This window comes from Coenobita brevimanus, chromosome 23 (genome assembly GCF_032717465.1).
Source record: "Coenobita brevimanus isolate Jiangsu-jjx chromosome 23, ASM3271746v2, whole genome shotgun sequence".
Lineage (NCBI taxonomy): Eukaryota > Metazoa > Arthropoda > Malacostraca > Decapoda > Coenobitidae > Coenobita > Coenobita brevimanus.
In genome coordinates, this window is record NC_136976.1 from 55,846,903 (window position 1) to 55,869,293 (window position 22,391).

The 22,391-nt window shown below is 42.0% G+C and overlaps 1 protein-coding gene across 1 annotated transcript in view; it reads right to left on the reverse strand.

Moving 5' to 3' along the window:
* Positions 1–22,391, reverse strand: part of LOC145392717 (4'-phosphopantetheine phosphatase) — a 274,959-nt gene that overhangs the window by 149,717 nt on the left and 102,851 nt on the right. The window contains exon 8 of the mRNA XM_080267017.1: positions 21,887–21,987. Within this exon, the coding sequence (XP_080123143.1) occupies positions 21,887–21,987 (101 nt within the window). The remainder of the gene's footprint in view (positions 1–21,886; positions 21,988–22,391) is intronic.

A 22,391-nucleotide genomic window follows, 5' to 3' on the forward strand; every position in this document is an offset into this window, starting at 1 on the left:
GAAAATTAAGCTGGCAACACCTAAAAAAAAATTCCTGGATCCGCCCCTGTAATTCGAGCATTTTTCAACCCAGAGATTTTGCACTAGTTTCTGGTTACTAATTCTTATTATTAACCCCTCCGCGCACGATGATGCATCTGTCGTCGCATGGGTGTGGCAGTGACTATACTCGTTGACACTTCTGGCGTATTAAAGCATACAAACTTTCGTCAGAGGAAAAGTTTTCGGCCGATCAGCGTCATTTTTGGAGGCATCATAGCTTCCCTGCTCCTCGTCAAAAGTAATGAGTTGGCAACTGTGGGTTCCGATACCAGCAAGAGAGCGGACAGGTTATTCAGTACCAAATGAGTTGTGAGTGGGGAAGGTATGGCGCAGTTCTGTCCCTTTAAATTTCCACTCTTACCTCCGTCCCGACCGAGCAACATATTTCACTATACTAGTAGTGCTTGTGTATAGTGTTTGGGCACTGTTGTGATTAGATTTGGTGTTTGCAATAGGAAATTTGGTGTTTGTGAAGCAATCCTGGTCATTATCAGCCGTTGGCCCAACAAAGATTGTGCTACTGTTTCTAATCAACTACACTGCCTCTACCCTGCACCAAATGTAAGTATTCAGCTATAATAACAGTGACAGTGAATCATGTGAATATAGTGTGCATATCTAATGTACAAGGAATTGGTGAAACGTGTGCAGTTGCTTAGAGGAAGGCAGGAAACTGCCCTACAGTCACGACATGGCGTGGGTACACCGTAGTTTTTTTGCGTTTTTCTCAAAAACTACGAGGCCTAGGATCACCATTTTGGGCTCAAATGAAGGCCAATTAAATTCTGCATAGGATAAAATAAAAACATAACAGTGGCGAGAAAAATTTTTCGCTAGAGCTCCCCAAAGGAAAAAAATCTGTTGTCTGTCGGAAATGGGTTTTACTTTTTCGCTTATTACTCGAACACCATACCTTGTATCAAACTGGGACCACTGGCATTCGAAAGCTAATAAAATTCTCTTTCCAATGATGGTATAACATGTAGATTGATTAGTAAACATTCGACTTATGATGTTGGGAAGTGAGATGTATGCTCTTGAATGTTTATTCACATGGCCCTAATGTACGTATTGTTTTTTTTTTTTTTTTTTTTTTTTTTTTTTTTTGTAGAATAAACATCAATGAATAGGAATACGTTGGTTTTGTGGCAAAATAAATATGTTTGAATGGTGAATATAAGCCGAGAATACAAATTTTTGGAGCGTGCGGCGGGCGGGGGGGTAGGGGAGAAAAGCCAGCACGTCATGTCCCACAAAACTTATTAACTTATCCACGAGCAGAAGGGTTAATAAATTAAATGCTACCGCGTTTAACCTTCATGGACAACTATATTGTAAATACACGTATAAATACTTAGGAATTCTCCATTGCACCTAACTGCACCTGTGTGTTGTGGTGACACGGAAAACAGTGAAAGGTCAATCATATCTTGATACTGATAAAGTGAATACTGTATTTGGCTTTAGTCAGACTGAAAACTAAGATTTTTTTTAAGTTGGATTTTCTTTATAAATTTCATGAGGTTATTCACTGTGTTTAGATAAATGTAATTAATTAATACTGTATTTTGCATCTCTGAAGCCTATGAGGGAGAGGAGATACGCCACTGCTCAGTTAGTTCCTAAAGCTCATTTAAGTTGCAAGTTGTAAACAGCTGCACCACAGGGCATTTGGAATGACCTAAGCAAACCTAACCAAGACCTCAAGTCTGTCATCATCTGTTATTCTCACTCTATCTAGCTAAGTAACCTTTATGATTTGGCCAAATCGGGGGAACTAGCTAGGATATAAGGATATAATTATGGGCGGGTCAGAGTATTAATTATACCCTAATTTTTCTAAGAGACTCCTATTATTTTAATTTAACATTTTTTTTTCACTCATCAGAAAAGAGAAGCAAAAAAATTCTGACAAACTGGTGCCCAGAGTGAGGAATGACAGATGTGTGTTGAGGCTGTAGAAGAGTTCAAGGTTGGATTCATGGGTTCAACTCCACACAGTAGAGTGTCAGACACGGAAATGCATGTCTATCATGCTTCGAATTTAAAAGTTGGTTCCCCTTCGAGTGATGAGCGGCTGTGTGCTGTGTTGGATTTGTGGGACAGAAACTGTACCATATTTCTTGGGGGGGAGTCCAATGGAATATCAATGAACTAACTGTTTCTGAGCTCAGGGAAATTTAGTTGTTTATTTAGAAATATGATTGTGGGGATAAAGATATAACCCAAACAATTTTTACAACATAGGGAATAAGTTTAAATGAAAAACCCTTTCCTATGACCATCAACATTTGATGTGATCAACTGCTTCAGGGCTCAGATAAAATTGTTGCTTATTTAGGGCTTCTGATTATGGAGTATAAGGTATAACCAATGCAGTTTAACAACCCAAGGGGAAAGGTTTACAATAGAATCTTCCTGACAACCATCAAAATTTTAAATGCAAATATAAGAATTTAATGTGCAAATAAGGTAACCAGCCAAAATGTCTATTTCCTTGTTAAAGAAGTTAACAAGTGGTAAGGCAGGATTGGTAACAAGAGCTATAAACGACTGTAAGGAAGTATCAGAGGAAATGCCACTGTCAAGGGAGAAATTAAGTAATCTTTTGAATATATTAAAAGACAAATGGACTAAGAATGAAGAAAGTTATACTACTTTAGAAGCAGCTACTGTGAAGGGAGATTATAAAGAGCTGTTGGTATCAGCAAATATGAAATATGAAGGTAACCTAGAGGAATATATAACAATCGTACAGTGGGGCACCAATTTTCGCACCTAATTGGGTCCAAAAATAATGCGCGAAAGTGGAATGAGCGAAAGTTGGGGCATTGTCTTTATGGCAAAAAGGCTAATTGGTTCCCGGTTATCCTAAAGTAACATCAGATTTTCATTTTCACTTGCAATACAGTACATCAAATCACTATTGTATATTGCATTGTGAGATACAAACAATAAAAACTGTACAGTACACATTATATGAGGAGAAACATACCACAGAGACCAGGTTGAGGTGTTTAATAGATGTTGGGGGTAAGTATACGAGGCGCGTGGCGGGCTTATTTAGCCACGCCAGACGTATTGGCGCCACCTCTTGCCGGCTCGCTACCACTCTCTCTCTCTGCCTCCTCAGATGCAACTTGATGCAACACTTCCACCGTTTTTTGCGCCCTTGTCCATGTGCTCAACTATCTTCCTTTTCATTTCATTATTATACTGCCGTTTCTTCACTCCAACACGATACTCTCTTTTAGCCTTGGCCTTTCCTTCCGACTTTGAATGTCCCGGCCACTTTTTATCACCACCAGGCTCTCCCCCCACACCACCAGGCCCTTTCCCCACACTACCAGGTATAGTAGAGGCCATTGAACCGTGAGAATCCAACACAATGGAGCTAGCACGCTCGTATACAATGGCGGGAATGGGTGGACAGAGTGTTGACATGACGTCATTCAAGATGGCGGTGGGTTGCGGGCGGGCGGTGCAGGAAATTCAAAGTTCAAAATAGTGTCCCAAACCCAAAATTTGTGCGCGAAAATCGATTTTTTTCAAGCGAAAGTGGAAGTTAGGGAATATTTGGTGCATGCCGCGAAAGTGGATTCCGCGAATCCTGCTGTAGCGAAAGTTGGTGCCCCACTGTAGAGTTGTTTGAAACAAAATTAGGTAATACTACCGCAGAAACTCGAGTTGTGGAAATGAGGAGTAAAGCCACACTACCAGAATTTACGCTCCCAGAGATATATGCGGAGCAAAATTGGAGAACCTTTTGGGATAACATTAAATACTTAGTCCATGACAGAACAGACCTCTCCAATGTAAATAAACTCTCCTATCTGTTAGGACTGGTCAGAGGCATGCCTTACAAGTGGATAAGTGAATTACCTATTGAAGAAGATACTTATGAGGTGGCTTTCATCATCCTTAGACAGAATTATGAAGACAGGGTGCAGATCATTACCCAGTTACTGAATACTCTAACTGAATTACCCATTCCTAAACATGACTTTGATTCCTTGCAAAATTTTCGGTTTGCAGAGAGTTGTAATTTAAAGGCTTTAAGTAATTATGAAGATGTAAAACCAGCTGACTGGTTTCTAAAATTGTATCCTTAACCCGTGCACTGTGAGCCACAGCTCAGGCTGTGCCCAGAGTGAGGAATGATTTTCTGTGTGTGGATGAGAGAATGATAAGATACGTATGTGCTGGGTGCAAGAGCATACATACTTTCGAGATGTGGATTCTCTAACCACCACTTGGTGGTGGTGAGGGTCAAGGTACAAATGAGATGGATGATAAGAAGTAGTGAAGGGCAGGAGGAAGCAGGAATGAATGGTTCTGCATCAACTGAACGTGAGATAGGTTCCTCAAGAGATCGCCTAAAATCAATTTGGCAAAAAATCGAAGTGTTGTTTTAATGGGAATGAAATAGTTTGGTACCTGAGAGAAACACAGAATACTAAATATGTTATTATTAACTAATAATCATGAAAAGTAAACATCAGAATAATAAATATGCACCAGTCATTCCCTGCACTGAAGTCATGAGGTGAATGGCATTGTTACTGCATGGTATGTATATGTACACTGCCTGCTGCCTCACGTCACTTGCACTGCCTAACGTCACTTGAGCTGCCTCACGTCTCTCAAGCTGCCTCACATCACTCGTGCTCTCCCTTTGCTCCAAACTGTATCCAACACTTTATGTGCTGTTGCCACACTGCAGAGCATTCAGCACCTTGATTTTCTGCTCGGGTGAAATCCGTTGCCTTGATTTTTTCATATTTGGAGTAACTAATGAAACAGTGACCGGCCTCTTGTACACAGTGACAATGGTTGATGCACTGAAGATGATGGTGGTGGTGACAGGTGCAGCGGCAGTGGCGGTGGTGGTAGTGGTGGGGGAGAGTAAGACAGAGCAATATACAGTACATCCCCTCGCTAGAGAATCAGCACGAGAGCTGATAATGCTTTGTGCAGAGTTGCCATTAAATCCACACTGGTTACACTGTTAATCCACACATTGTTGTTTAGCAACCAGGAAGACAGAAGATGTGTTGTTGGTACAACTAACATAAAATTTGGTATACTGTGAATATTGGAAGAAAGGGTATTAGTAATAATGTCAGATCTACTATGATTTAAGTGTAAGGACATTAAATTATTTAAGATATTTAATAATTCAGCATATGCTGATTAATAACCAAGAGACAATTAAGTTTATACACATCCAAGTTTTCTGGTAGATTAAATGTACACAATTCACAATACAGTTTCAGTAGTTCTTTTCTATTACAAAGTATGTGTGGAATGCTGATGGTTGGCATGTGTCTTGAACATTTTTTCAGTAAGAAGTACTGATATCACTGGGTTGGTACAGGGACTCGGTTCCACAACGTATTCTTCCTTATTTTAAATGATAGTATTACAGACAAGTGCTACATATTCATTAGTTTAACTGTGAAGGGCCTGACTAAAAACATATGTTAATGCTTCCCAATTGTAATACAATCCCCCTTATTCCTAAATAATAACATAAATAAGCAGTGTGGAAAAAAAATTCCACACTAGTGTGGAATGACATCTGTTTGTCCACATCCATATCTTTTAATCATTTGTTTTTCCACATTAGCAGATAAAATACCACGAAACAGCAATACTGGTCTGTGGTGGATGACGAAGCACAGGCCAGGGTGTGGGAGGAACACTCAGAGACGCATCTGGTGTAGGAAACATCTGGTGCCAAACTTATTTAAGTTAATGTGCCAAATTTAACTAATATAAAATTAGAAAGATTTGCTTTAAATTGAAAATATGTACGTAACTCTTTGTGGTACTGTATTTCAAATCTATCTATCTATCTATTGCCAGACACCTCAATCCCGTTTGGGGTGGCCAGAAACAAATTGCATCCAAGTCGCCCTGTCCCCCGCCATTTCACTGCCCTGCTCCCAACTCACACCCCCCTCTCTCATATACCTCTCCACCTCATCCCTTCACCTCATCCTCGGCCTCCCCCTCCCTCTTCCCCCCTCCATGTCACTCACATACACTCTCTTCGTCAGTCTTTCACCCTCCATCCTCTCCACATGGCCAAACCACCTCAGTGTGTTCCTCATAACGCTTCCTATCACATCCACATCCACACCACAATGCTCCTTTATATCCTCATTCGTCAGCCTGTCTCTCCATGTGACTCCACAGGCTCCTCTTAAATAACTCATTTCCACTGCTCTCACTTTTGACTTGTGTCCTTCCAACAACGTCCAAGCTTCACTGCCATACATTAGAGTTGGTATCACAATACTGTCATGTAGTAACTTTTTCACTTCCATGCTCACTTCCCTGTTTCTTATCACTGCTTTCAAAGAACCAGCAACTAGTACCCTTTCAAGCACTTCACCCCCCAAACCTCCATCCTTACTCATCACACTACCCAAGTACTTAAACGTACTCACATTTTCCAATTCCTCACCATCCAACCTCACTGTACATTCACTGACTTCACCTCTCTCAAAGACCATCACTTTACTCTTCCCTACATTCACCTTTAGATTCCGTTTCTTACACACTCTCCCAAACTCATCCACCAAGCCTTGCAGCTCCCCTTCGTCTTCACTCAAAAACACAGTATCATCTGCAAATAACAGTACAGGGAGTTTCCAAACACTATCCACTCTCACCAGGGCCACTCCAACATCCAACATTTTACAGCATCAGCTGTGTCCATTCTGTGTATCCTTTCAGTTACAAATTAAGATGCCTCAGTCCCAATCTAGCCTGCACCAAAGCAACACATGAACAGCAAATGACATACAGTATATCTTATACTGCATTATTTATAGGCAATAACCCATTGAAAATGTGTGTAATAAAGACAACGAGTGAACATTAGTGCAGGTAACAACTATATGCATTCTGTATATTCGTTCTTTTACAACAAAATGTACAGTCGGCTTTCCACATTTGCGGAATCAATTTTCGCAGGGTCTGAAGATTCGCAGATTCCCCCTCTGTGGAGCCAAGATTCCGTTCACGGCCGCAAAGTGTAGCAGTGCGGATGCTCGCGGGTCATTTCACACCAAAACAGGCCCGCACCAACCCACTGTGTTCCCACGCTCCTCTGTCTCCCCCTCAGTCTGTGTCCTGCCACTGTTGCAGTCGTTTTGCTGCCTCTATGTTGCCAAGCCAAACCCCCTTTAAGCCAAACCTCCTGTAATTTCATTATTATGCCCAATAATTGTGCTCTCACGTTTTTGTACAGCCGGTCTGTTACTATCTGTGATATTCTATGCTGCTTTCAGGTCCCAGATATGGTTTATTAGGTACAGTATGTGCACACTTGTTCAAAGGGGTGATTTGCAGATGTAGAGGCATTTGGGAGGAGGGGAGCACACGAAACATTCGCGGAAAATCCACATTCGTGGGGGTCTGTGTCCCCTAACCCCCATGAATGTGGAGGGCCTACTGTGCAGTATTCATTTACCACTGGACACGAACCAGGGTGAACAATCCTAACCTTGTGGATAATGACTGCTTTAAAAAAAAAAAAAAAAAAAAAAAAAAAAAAAAAAAGTTTCACTGAAAACAACTATTCTTGGTGATAAAAGCCAAAATAAAAGAAGATAATGCATGATAACTGAAAATTACGAGAATATATGACCACACAAATCCGTGATCAGACATTGATGAGAGCAGCAACTGGGAGGTGCCTGTTTGCTCCAGTTGATGGACTCATTTCTTCTTAACAATTTAGTGACAGGTAATCCATTTGGTAATACCAGTATATTGAAAGGGAGATAGTGGAAATGGTACTCTATAATTTTGTCTGGACTTATTTCATGTTAAAAGGAATGAGCAAGAAGAGAAAAAAAGTCATTATTTTATTTGTTTCTGCTGTCACTGACCACCCTTAGCAATAACTTTTTATTCTCCATAAGATGTCCATCTACATTTAGACAACTTAAATCTCATGAGGTTTTTCCAGTACCAAACAGTGTCTGAATTTGAGAATCTACTGCATTTTGTTTCTTTTATAATAGATATGTTGACCATTTCCTCATCACAAAGGCTAAAAGGAGGTTGCTGAAGGATGTGATGTTATATGGAACAAAGAATGTGTACAACACAAACTACTGATTTGTGGTATGGTATCGAAGGGGCAGGTATGAATAAAAGGAATCATGCACCCTGGAGGAAACTGAGAAACAATCCAGTAAGTGATGCCTTTTACAGCAAGACGAGTAGAGTGGTGGCCAAACAGAGATCTGTAAGCAGAAATGTTAATGAGGAGTACAGAGATCTCCAGAGCAATTTCTTCAGAGTTACTGATTCAGTGTGTGGATGGATATGGGACCTACCAAGACATAAGGTATGGTAATACAGTAGTGGGATGAGGGTGCTGATGTCACAAGTAAGGAGAAAAGAAGACTTTTCCAGGAACAGAAAAGGGAAGGTAACAGAAGAATACATGGCTGCCAAGCAAAGGACCAGAAAGGAGGAATATAGGGAAAACAACTGAGTCTCAGAGACTTTTACTGAATAGACTTAACAGTGCCGGAAAGAAAGAATTTGGTATTTACGGTGGCATATCAGATGAAGAGGGAAAACTGGTACAGGTATACCTCGATATACGATACCCCAAGATGTGATACCCCAGCTTAAAGATGATAGTAGAAATACCACCATACCCTGCCTAACCAAATCCTGGTTTTGATTTTTTTTTACTGATTTTCATGATATTTTAGACTAAAATTGTGTGTTTAGGTTGATTTATACACTGTTTTTAGACTTAGATTAATGTGTTTCAGCCATAGGTGGGGTGAACATTGTCATTTTGGGATACAGTTTACTAAGCTTGATTTTTTCCAGACACATTTGACGATTTTCAGATTTTATTTGTTGATTTTAGTAAGTTATTACAGGTGTTAGGTTTAGGTTTGCTTCATTTACAGCTGTTAAGCCATTTAGATTGGTTTAAACTTGTTTTTGGACTCATCTGGGTGGGTTTAAGACTTGCCTGGGGGGGAAACCCATGGCTCAAAAATGCATCCCTATACTTTACGTGTTAACTCTACCCCGAGATACAATACCCCGCCTAATGATGGGTTTTTACTTAACCAATTGCATCGTTAAACCGGGGTATACCTGTACAGTATATCACATGTGAGCAATGTGCATGAGCAGTATATGAGGTAAAGGTAGTTGTGGACAGCAAGGATATTTAAGAAGCCTGGAGAGAACATAATAACAAGCTGCTGAATGAGGAGTCTGACTGGAAGACGGAAGGTTTGGGGTCAGTGGATCCAGTGTCTAGCCCTTAGCCTTTAACACATGCTCCTACTGCAAGCTGAGCAATAGGAAAGATGCAGCTGGGGAAGGTGATGGGTGTCTGGATTGACTGCTGAAATGTTGAAGGCTTCAGCAGATGATGAGGAGAGGGATTAGTTACTGATTTCATAAACCCCCCCTGGGGGTAGGGGGGTTTCAAGAATACTCTCCCAGTATCCCTGCTTGTCGTACAAGGTGACTAAAAGGGTTGGTGGTGGGTTAGTGTCCCACCCCGTAAAAAGAACTAACTAAAAAAGTGAACAAAGTGCCTCGGACCCGGACGGACCATACGTTGACGACTAAGGAATGGATGAAGGACATTCTTAGGGTGGGAACGTGGAATGTGAGAGGAGTGAATGATGAAGTGAAAGAGAGAGAGATTGTTCAGGTGCTTGAGGATGCAAAAGTGGATATATGTGGATTGACTGAAACTAAATGGAAAGGTGAAAGGGTGAGAGAATGGGAATGTGGTTTAGGTATATGTGCGGGAGTCAATGAAAATGAGAGGGCAAGAGAGGGAGTATGTCTGATGATAAGCAAGAAGTGGAAGGAGAATATAAGAGAGTATGGAACAGTGGGTGCAAGGATTGTATGGGTGAGGATGAAAGTAGGTATACAAGCGTGGGCAATTGTATGTGTGTATGCCCCGACAGAAGATCGAGTGACAAGAGTGAAAGATGAGTTTTGGGCGAGTGTAGAAGCGTGTATGGACAAGTTTGAGAGGAGCGAGAGAGTCCTGTTGATTGGAGACATGAATGGCAAAGTTGGGAATGTACGAGTGGATGGAGTGGTTGGTCAGTGGGGTGTGCCAGCTGAAGTAGATGGGAATGGAAGTGCTTTGGTGGACATCTGTGCTTGTAAGGGGTTGGCAATAGCCAACACCTACTTTCAGCATAAGATGATCCACCGGTATACATGGAGAGTAATGAGGAGGATGGATGGTGAACTTGTTGAACGAAAGGCAATGATAGACTACATGTGTGTGGATGAGTGAATGAGAGGACAAGTGTTGGATGCAAGAGTGTGGAAAGGGTGGGAGAATGGAGTCTCGGACCATCACTTAGTGATGGCCAAGGTGGAGCTGCAAAGAAAGTGGTTGAGGAGACGAAGGGGAAGACAGGAGGAAGCAACTCCTGTGAGAAGAGTGGAGAAATTGCAAGATAGTGAGAAAATGACAGAGTATAAGAACATAGTGGAAGAAAGACTGGGAAGGTATGAGCTAGAGCAGATGAAAGGGGTGGAAGACATATGTAAGATATTCACGGAAGAGATAGGCGCAGCGTGTGAGGCGGTTTGTGGAGTGAGGAGGAGATGCAAGGGTGTGCAAGGGACAGCATGGTGGAATGATGAGGTGAAACAAGCTGTGGAACAAAAGAAGAAGGCATATAGTGAATGGTTAGCGAGTAGAGGTAGGGGAGAAGATGAGAGAGAGAAGAGAGAGGTATATGTGAGCAGGAGAAGGGAGGTTAAGAGACTGGTGAAGGAGAGTAAAAAGAAAGTGGATGAAGAGTTTGGGAGGAATCTGAGTGTGAAATGGAGGGAGAGTAAGAAATTGTTTTGGAAGGAGGTAAAGAAAGTAAGGCAGTGTGAAAGGGGAAATAGTAGGGGAGTGAAAGATAGGAATAATAGATTGTTGGTGGAGAAGAGAGAGAAACTGAGATGGAAGGAGCACTTTGAGGATTTGTTGAATGTGGAGAGTGAGAGCAGTGCGAGTATAAGTGGTTGGGGAATGGCTGGGAGAAGAAGAGATGAGAGGAGGGAGGAAGAGATCAGTAGGGCGGAAGTAGTGGAAGCAATGAAGAATATTAAGTTGGGAAAGGCCCCAGGAATTGATGGAGTGTGTGGTGAAATGCTTAGGTATGGGGGTGAGATTGTTGTGGAGTGGATATGGAAGTTGTGTAGATTGGCTTGGGAAGAGGGAAGGGTTCCAGAGGACTGGAAATCAGGTATAAATGTTCCTTTATACAAAGGAAAAGGAGAGAGAGAGAAGTATGTCGTAACCATAGGGGTATTTGCCTACTTAGTGTGACTGGTAAAATATACGGTAGAATACTCATTGATAGGGTTAGCCATATGACAGAGGAGCTAGTTGGAGAAGAACAAGGGGGATTTAGGAAGGGAAAAGGGTGTGTAGATCAGATATTTGTTCTAAGATGTTTAGTGGAGAAGTATCTAGAGAAAGGAAGGAAAGTGTATGCTGCCTTCATGGACTTGGAGAAAGCTTATGACAGAATAGATAGGCAAGGTATGTGGAAGGTATTAAGAATATATGGAGTGGAGGGGAAATTGTTGAGTGCTGTGAAGAGTATGTACGAGGGAGCTAGGGCTACGGTGCAAGTGGATGGTGAGCTGAGTGAGTTCTTTGATCTCAATGTGGGACTGAAACAGGGTTGTGTGATGTCTCCATGGCTGTTTAATATATATATGGATGGGGTTGTAAAGGAGGTGCAGGGTAGGGCAGTGGATGTGGGGGTGGCTCTAATGAATGAGGGTGAGATTTGGAAGCTTCCGGTGTTGCTGTTTGCTGACGATACAGTACTGTTGACTGAAGATGAATGGGAGTTGCAAGGTTTGGTGAATGAATTTGGGACAGTGTGTAGGAGGAGGAATCTGAAAGTTAATGTAAACAAAAGTAAAGTTATGGTGTTTGAGAGGAATGAAGTCACAGAGTGTGCAGTGAGGTTGGATGGTGAGGATATGGAGAATGTGAGTGCATTCAAGTACTTGGGTAGTGTGATGAGTAAGGATGGAACTTTGGGGGATGAAGTGCATGAAAGGGTACAGCAGGGAAGGAACGTTGTTGGTACACTGAAAGCAGTGATGAGAAATAGGGAGGTGAGTATGGATGTTAAGAAGTCACTGCATGATAGTATTGTGATCATTACCCTGACGTATGGAAGCGAGGCATGGACCTTGCAAGAGGGGAACAGGTCAAGAGTGAGAGCAGTGGAAATGAGTTACTTGAAGGAGCATGTGGAGTGACGTGGAGGGACAGGTTGACGAATGAAGAAGTGAAGGAACGTTGTGGGGTGGATGTGGATGTGGTTGAGAAGATTAGGAGAAATACACTGAGGTGGTTTGGACATGTGAAGAGAATGGAGAATGAAAGACTGACTAAGAGGGTGTATGTAAGTGAGGTGGAGGGAGGGAGAGGGAGGGGCAGACCGAGGATGAGGTGGAGGGATGGAGTTGAGAGGTATATGAGGGAAGGGGGGGTGAGTTGGGGGGAGGGTAGTCAAATGGTGGGTGACAGAGCGACTTGGAGGCGTTTTGTCTGCGGCCACCCTTTACGGGATTAGGGCGTCGGGCTATAGATAGATAGATAGATAGATAGTGTTATCTCTGATGACTGGCAGAAGGATGTGATTGTAAATGTGTTTATGTGGAAGGGTGATGCCCTGGAGAAGCTAATTACAGAGACATAAAACTTCTGGACCAGATAATGAAGACAATGGAGATAGTCTCAGAAGGCATGATAAGTGAAAGATTGAATACCAATGATGCAATTTGGGTTTATGCCAGGCAACGGGGCCAATGAGGTAATATTCACTTTGCAACAGCAGTACGAAAAAACAAAAAAGGAAGAAAAGGGAGCTGTGTTATGATCTTTGTTATTTGGACAAGGCCTTTGACAGAGTCCCATAGGAGGTGGTGAAGTGATCAATAAGAAAGCTTAGGATCGAAGAGTGCCTGGTTACAGTGGTTATGGCTATGTATGTGGATGCTCGCATCCATGTGAGAGAATGGAGATTTGAGTGATGGGTTTTCCATGAATGCTGGCATGCATCAGAGGTCAGTTTTGAGCTACTTATTTTTGTCATGGTGCTTGAAGTTCTCTCACATGGCATCTGAAATGGACTCCCAAAGGAGATGCTGTATGCTGATGATTTGGTGCTGACTGTGGAGAATGAGAAGGATGTGGAGGAAAGATTCAGGAAGTGGACAGATGGAATGGGGTGCAAGGGTTTGAAAGTAAACACACATAAAGCAAATGTGATACCTTTGACTGATGGAGGTACTGTCAAAGCTGAGGGAGTGTGGTCATGTGCAGTTTGCCACAAGAGTGTGGGAAATAACTCCACCTTGTGCAATGTTGTTAAAAGTGGGTGCATTAAACGATTCCGGTGCAGTTCCTCCATCACTTCCCCCCTCTGACTTACTTATGGCTGATATTAAAATTTCTTCAGTTGATGTATTTTCTGCCAACACTGGCCTAAAAAAATAATGAGGCATATGGGCCGGATGTGGTCCCTCTTGTTGTCCTTAAGAACTGTGCTTCTGTGCTTACATCCTGCCTAGGTAAACTCTTTCCCCTTTGTGTGTCTATCAACTTGCACCTTTCCTTCTTGCTGGAAATTTGCTCATATTCAGCCTGTCTAAAAGAAGGGAGACCATTCCTGTCCCTCCAGCACCCAAATGCTTTAACATCTTCTGTCACAAAAGTTTTTGGGTACATTCTTAACAAAAGAATTTTATAGCATCTTTCCTATCACAACCTTCTTTCTGATCGTCAGTATGGGTTCTGCCAGGGATGTTCCACTGGTGATCTTCTCGCCTACCTTTCAGACTTCTGGCCATCCTCCTTTCAGGACTTTGGAGAAAGTTTTGCCATTGCACATGACATCTCAAAGACTTTTGATCATGTCTGGCATAAATCTTCAATTTCCAAACTGCCTTCTTATGGTTTCTATCCTTCTATCTGTGCCTTTACCTCTACTTCCCTTCTGGTCATTCTACAGTTGCTGTTGTAGACGGCTACTGGTCTTCTCCTAGAGCTACCAATGGTGTTGCTCCTCAGGACTCTGACCTGTCACCCACTCCCTTCCTTATACTCATTAATGAACTTCTAAGCTGTACATCCAACCCTATCCACTTGTATGCTGATGACTCTGCCCTTCACCTTTCCATTTGTTTCCCACAGCATCCATCTCAGCAGTTACTCCAACAATCAAAAGATGAGCCTATGGCACACCTAATGTCTGACTTGGCTCATATCTCTGACTGGGGTAATAATAATCTGGTTGTTTTCAATGCATCAAAATCTCAGCTCTCTATCAACTTGACTAAATCTTCCACAGGTGTACCCTCTAATTTTAAACAAAATTCAGCTCAATTCTGTATCATCTATAAACATATTTGGGGTTTCTTTATCTCAGGATTTATCTTGGAAAGAAGATATTATCTGTGTTGCAAAATATGCTTCCAAGAGAGTGGGTGTGCTAAGCCGACTCGGTGCTTTCTTTACCTCTGCACAGATATTGATTCTATTCCAAGGTTTTATTCACTTCTGTGTACAGTACAACTCTCATGTGTGGGGAGGATCCCCACATACAGCTTTTCTCAACAAGGTGGAATCAAACTTTAAGGCTTTTCGTCTCATTAACTCTCCTCCTCATACTGGCTCCCTTCAACCTCTGTCTCTTTGTCTCACTGTTGCATCTTTTATCTCTTTTCTATTGCTACTTCAATGGTCACTGCTCCTCTGAACTACGGCTGACACGTAGCAACCGTCTAGCAACAAACTCTCATCCCTTTTCTATTCAATTCTAAGGCCAGAGTTAAGCATTACTTTCAGTCCTTCATGTATGCAACAAGTCAGCACTGGAACTGTCTCCCTCTGTCTGTATTTCCTGCTGCCAGTGGTCTCCAGTCTTTCAAACGCAGTGTGTCCAGGCATCTCAAAATGAATGGATCTTGAATTTGGCTCTCTATTATCTTGTATGGATATTTGGATAATGGCTGCAAGTGTATGTAGAGGTTAGGGAAGTCCAAATGAAATGGAGAAATAGAAGAAGGGAAGAACAAGAAGTAGTAGTATTAAGCAAGGACGGTGGAAAGGTTACAAGAGGATGGAAAAAAGGCAGAATATAAGAGGGACGTGGAAGAGCGATGGGTAAATATGGATTGGAGCAGATTGGGGACGTGGAAGGTGTGTGCAACATATTCACAAAAGAAATCTGTGCAGCATGTGAGGTGGTGTGTGGGGTGAAGAGAGACAAAATGGGGTGCAAGGAACAGCATGGTGGAATGAAGAAAGGCTGTGGCACAAAAGAAGGAAGCATATACTGAGTGGATGAGAAACAGGGGTGTGGAAGAGGTTGAGTGATGGAAGAGAGAGTTATATGCAGAGAGGAAGAGAGAGGTAAAAAGATTAGTAAGAGAGCATAAGAAGAGGGTGGATGAGAATTTGGAAGGAATTTCAGTGTAAAGTGGAGAGAATGTACAAAAATGTTCTGGAAAGAGGTAAAGACAGTTAGACAGGGTGCCAAAGAAGTTAGTTGGGGAGTAACAGATAAAAATGGTAGATTACTAGTGGAGAAGGGAGAAAAAGTGAACATATGGAGAGAACACTTTAAGGAATTGTTGAACATACAGACTGAAAATAATACGAGTATAAGTGGCAGGAGAATGGCTTGGAGAAGGAGGGAGGTGAGAAGGGAGGAAGAAATCAGTAGGATGGAAATTGTGGAAGCAATGAAGAAAGCCAGAATGGGAAAAGCCCCAGGAACTGTTGGAGTGTGTGGGGAAATGCTGAAGCATGGGGGAGAGATAGTAGTAGAATGGAAGTGGAAGATGTGCAGATTGGCCTGGGAGGAAGGGGATTGGAAGTCAGGTATAATTATTCCTCTGTACAGTACAATGGAACAGAGGAAAAAGAAGTGTGTGGCAATCATGACGGCATTTGTCTTCTTAGTGGAATAGGAAAAGTATATGGTAGAATACTTATTGACAGAGTTAGGGAAATAACAGAGGAAATAGTTGAAGAAGAACAGAAGTTTTAGGAAGGGAAGAGGTTGTGTAGATCAGATATTCATCCTTACATCTTTGGTGGAAAAGTTTCTACAGAAGGGAAAGAAGTTGTATGCGGCCTTCATGGATTTGGGGAAAGCGTATGACAGGGTGGAGAGACAAGGATTGTGGAAAGTATTAAAAATATATGGAGCAGATGGGAAGCATGGGCATACCCAGGGAGGGGGTCCAGGGGGCCCATGGCCCACCCTAATTCAGTTTCCCGGCTACGCCCTTGCCTGAGTTGAATCTATTTTTTTTTTATTTCTGTAAAATTTATTAGAATTAATGTTCACGCCTGTAGCCATGAGTAGTATTTCTCACTTTATTTTTGCCAATAAATCATCCAACCATGCAAAGTTACCAGTGGAAATTTTTTGGCCCTCCCAATTCATTTTCCCGGCTACGCCCTTGATGGGAAGATGTTGAAGGCCGTGAAGGGTATGTATGAGGGTGCTAAGGCTGTAGTGCATGTGGACAGTGAACTGAGTGAATTTTTCTATTTGAAGGTTGGATTGAAACAAGGATGTGTCATGTCTCCATGGTCATTCAATCTGTATATCGATGGGGTTATACAGGAGATACAAGGCAGGGCAGTGGATGTTGGAGTGGCCCTAGTGAAAGAGGGCAGTGTTTGGAAACTCCCTGTACTGTTCTTTGCAGATTATACTGTGTTGTTAAGTGAAGACGAAGGGGAGCTGCAAGGCTTGGTGGATGAGTTTGGGAGAGTGTGTAAGAAACGGAATGTAAAGGTGAATGTAGGGAAGAGTAAAGTTATTGTCTTCAAGAGAACTGAAGTCAGTGAATGTACAGTGAGGTTGGATGAGGAGGAACTGGAAAATGTGAGTGCGTTTAAGTAGTTGGGTAGTGTGATGAGTAAGGATGGAAGTTTAGAGGGTGAAGTGCTTGAAAGTGTACAATAAGGAAGAAAGATTGCTGGTTCCTTGAAGGCAGTGATAAGAAACAGGAAAGTGAAAATGGAAGTGAAAACGTTACTACATGACAGTATTGTGATACCAGCCCTAATGTATGGAAGTGAAGGTTGGACCTTGTTGGAGGGACAGAAGTCAAGAGTGAGAGCAGTGGAATTAAGTTATTTGAGAGAAGCATGTGGAGTCACATGGAGAGACAGACTGACAAATGGGGAAGTGAAGAAGCATTGTGGTGTGGATGTGGATGTGACAGGAAGTGTTAGGAGAAACACATCGAGGTGGTTTAGCCATGTGGAGAGGAGAGAGAGTGTGAGTGAGGTGGATAGGGGGGAGAGGGAGGGGGAGGCCTAGGATGAGATGGAGGGATGGAGTGGAGAGGTATATGAGAGAGGGGGGTGTGAGCCGGGAGCAGGGCAATGAAATGGCAGGGGACAGGACGACATGGAGATAATTTCTTTGTGGCCACCCTTCACGGGATTAAGACGTCTGGAAATAGATAGACCGATTACCTTGTTTTTGTTTGTTCTTGGAGGCGGAGTAAGCAATAATGCTGATTTTGCATGTGCTGTGTTTTGAGGAGAGCATGTAGAGATTGAGAAGCATTAAAATATCGATATTGCTGTGCAGTCCCTTGAGTGTGTGGAGAAGTTTTGATATTTGGGAGACATGTTATGTGCAGGAAGTTGGGATGAAGCTAGCTCTGTGGCTAAGGTAAGGTGTGGTTGGAGGAATTTCAAGGAACTGTTGCATCTCCTAACAATGAGAGGGCTCTTCCTCCATGCTAAGAGGTCCTTCTAGGCTATCCATCGTGTGTCAGGAGTGTAATGCTATATGGTGGTAAGACATGGGCAGTAATGGAAGAGGATATTTGTATGCTGATGCAAACAGAAAAGAAACAAAAGCGTTTGGGGGCTGAATGCTAATCGCCTGGCAAGGTATGTTGTTGGATAAGGTACAAGTTATGTACAAACCAAATCTGAAGATAATTTGCACAACTCTAAGGAATTCAGCTACCACATTTTGCCAAAAGCCAATCCATATTAAAATATATATGGTGGCTGGCATTCAGTCATCTCTAAGAAAATCCCCACCAAAAGTAATAGGTTTCTGCACATCCACATAGTTGCTATTTGTTGAAGGTTTGGAGAAAATTTGTCCACAACTTTTCCAGATGTGTTGGGAACACACACACACACACACACACACACACACACACACACACACACACACACACACACACACACACACACAAAATGACAAAAACAATATTGCCTTGCCTTGCTAAAGGCGGGCAGGAATGACAATGATTAGATGCATGTGTAGTGGCCTTGTATGCGAGGCCTTGAGGGGCTACAATTGCAACTGCTGAGCTGAGATGAAGGATGGGACCTGAATGTACTGGTGTTGTAATGAGGAAGGGTGGACTGAGATGGTTTAATACTGAAGGGATGGAAGTTGACAACTGGGTGTGGAAACCGAGAGGTATGAATGTCGACGGTAGGGCTACAAGAGGCAGACCAAAAAAAAGACCAAAACATAAAGTGTGACCTCAGGGATAAGGGACTGAATAGGGATGCTGCTACAGACTGAGACGTGTGAAAAGCCACCATAAGGTAACCAAGGCTGATGCATGCAAGCATGTTGGAGCCCTTATAAATGAAATGGATGATACAACTGCTTCAAATACTCCCGTCCTGCTAATCTCTTGCTCCCTTCTCGTCTCTCTTCTTCTCCCAGTCATTTCCCAACCACTTGTATTACTTGTGTTCCCTTTGCAGGCAAACCTCATTTTATAACTGGGATGTATTAATGGAAATCCAAATTGTTAATGATCAATCATAAACTGAATACATTATAATAAGAGTTTAGTGGAGATAAGTTTCCAGAAATGGTTAACTACAAAACATGAGCATAATAACAAGTTTCTAACTCACCTAAATTAGCAGTAACTTCATTTCCTGTTTTAAGTTCAACACCACACTACTGTTTGACTATACTGACACTGACACACCTGATAATGACCAAATTCAAAAGCCATCTTCAAAAGGATCATAGTGACTGTATACGCAAATGGTGATTGTACACTGACTGCTGAGGCTTTGTGGGAAATCTTAATGATGGTATAAACAAAAATCGCAAATGTACATTGACCGCTGAAATCACAGCAACAGTATAAGCAAAAATGGCAATTGTACATCGACTACTGAGGTTCTGTAGGGGATCATAACAATTGTATTGGTGGAAACAGCCATCACACAAAAAATGGTGCTAGAATATTACGACTGTATAAGCGAACAATAGCTTTTTCAACAATTCCTTAAAATTTTCTTTGTATCTGATAACTTTCTTTTCCTACCCCACCAACATTCTGTCATTTTTATCTTTCACCCTTTACAACTTCCCTTATCACCCTGCATAATTTTCCTGACCTTCCTTCCAAAAGACTTTTTTTTTTCCCTCTTTTTGAAATTCAGATATCTCCCAAACTCCTCAGCCATTTATATTCCCCCTATTTTACATTCAGAACTATCCCAAACTCCTCATCCACTCTTTCTGTACTCTCTCTTACCAGCCTTTTCACATCTCTCCTTTTCTTTACATGTACTGTAATTCTTTTTTCCATCTCTCCACCTCCACCATTCCTCTACTTTCCATCCAGTCACTTTATGCTTTCTTCTCTTCCATAGCTTGTTTCATCTCTTTATGATACCATGCAACTCCTTTCACCCTCTTACATCTTCTCCTGACTCCACACACTATCTCACACGCTGCAGAAATTTCTTCGGTGAATATCTTTCACATGATTCCTCCTCCTCCATCTGCTCCAAGTTGTACCTATCACTCCTCCACTTCTCTGCTGCATTTTGCCTTTTCTTGTTCCTACAACCTTTCTGCTCTCTTTATAGGAAGTGTTTCCTCCTTTGTATGCCTCTGATCATCCATGCTTTTACATCCACATCTTAGGCACTACCATTTAGTGATCAAATAGTCCACTCTCCCAACCTGCATATGCTCTCACGTCCAGCATAGATAATTAACATATGTATAATCAATCATTTCCTTACGTCCATCTACATCTACATCCACCCTCCTTGTCATTAGCTATGTATACCTGTGGTTCATTTTGTACCTAAAGAAGGTATTAGTTATTGCCATGCCCTCCCCTGCACAAATGTCTAACAGCACTACCATTCCTATCCATTTCAAAGGGTACATCCCACTGATCAACCATCCCATCTACTCTAACATTCCCCACTTTCCATTCATATCTCCATTAAAAACATTCTCTCATTTCTCTCAAATTTCTCCAAGCAAGCTTCCACATTCATCCAAAACTCAATTTTCACTTGCACAGTCCTCTGTTGGAGCATGAACACAAATGACTGCCCATGACTGTATTCCCATTTTTATTCTTATTCACACCATCTGACATCTAATTGATTCATACTCCCATTACTCTCCTTCCATATCTTGCACACAGCAATGCATACACCTTCCTTTGCCCAAACATTCTCATTCACTCCAGCACATATACCCAATCCATAATACCACTCTCTCATTCATTCACCTCTCCATTTGGTCTGTCAGCCTGTTTATATATAATCTGCATCCTCAAGCACCTGTACAATATCACTTTCTTTCACCTCACCATTTGCACCTCTCACAGTCCACACTGCCATTCTTAACATGTCCCTTGTCTGGTCCCTGGTTGTTAACTGCAATTGCATCCAGGTCTGAGGCTCTGTGTTTGTATTTTCAGTTTCCTGTTTTAAGACACTAGCCCTTCACCAACCCACTTTGTCAACTTGACACAGGGAAAACATTTTTTTTTTTTTTTTTTTTTTTTTTTTTTTTAAATACCCAACTCTGGGCATTGGCTTCAAAGCCTTTTCCTAAGGCCCAGCGGTCACTCCCACATACGACTCCACATTACCACTTCAGTGGTAACACCCACAGTGCATACTGAATACATACTAGGGCTACCTTTTATAGGACTGGTGTATTGGTATTGGCAGGGATGTTTTTAGGACATGTTGATGGGTCTTCTGGGAGGTCAGAAAAGTGTGCTTAGTGAAATTCAGATCCTTAGACTGTTCCCTGCCCCAGTCGAAAATTGAACCTGGGTCCATTAGGACTGCAAGCAACCTCTACCGATTCAGCCACCACCCAGCATAGCAAATGTTTTCCTGGTTTACGAGAAACCTATCTGCTTGTCAGTCTGCGTAAAGTCACTGAAGGGTAGCCCTACATCAAGTGAGTCTACCACTGTACTGGGAAATTTAATTATTATAGTTTTGCTCTTCCTTCCTTCATAATTTTCTTTCCTTCATTCTTTCCTCTTCCTTCTGTCTATGGGTGACTTTACACTTCCTCTCCTGTCTTTCTTTCCTTCATTCATTCCTCTTCCTTCTGCCTATGGGTGACTCTACACTGAGTGATGGTTTCCTGTATACCAGGAAACCATTTACTAAGCTGGGTGGTAACCATATAACCAAATTATGGCACCTGGTGGTTTAGTGGGTAATTTTGGTGCTCCAATTGGATTAAGCCTGTGTAGATTTATATCCAAGGGGTGGGTCAGGTTTATCGCTCACATAATGCCACTCAGGGATGAGTGAGGCTGGTCACTCTCATCTTAAGTGTCAAGACCAACTTGCCTGGCCCCGGGCTCCTACGCTCCTCATGGGGCAACATAGGATTGGATGATGAATGGATGGATGGTAATTGAATGCCCAGATTATGAAATTAGGAAGCTACTTGCAATCCATGATGGTACAGTCAGCTCAACAACCTACCTTCTTTAACCCATGCAGCATGGCATACAAGGAAGCAATCTGTCCTATGTCGTTGCTCACAGTGAAGAGCAGACTTCTCGCAATGTCTGCTTCTGAAAACCCTGAAATCATATAGCTTGTAAGTATCTTCTATATAGGTTAGTTAATTAAAACTGCTATACAATACACATGGAAACAATAAACTTTTCAAAAGTAAAGAAGCATATCCACAATGAGGAACACTTAATACAAATTAAGCTGTGAGTTACAGGCATTTCATCAATTTACACCAGATGATAGATGGACATCGTCAGTCCTGAGATTTAAACATATTTTACAATTTTTTACTAAGAAACAGGCCCAATCAGTAACTACAGTCCTACACAACACACTAGAGCACGACTAGATTATGAATAGAAAAATGTCATAAAACTGAAAAATTACAGAATCCCAAGAGCAATGCTTCAGAAGGAACAAAAGCAACTGGCACTTGAAGCAAGGGTTTTCAGTGCCACACAAGAAACTA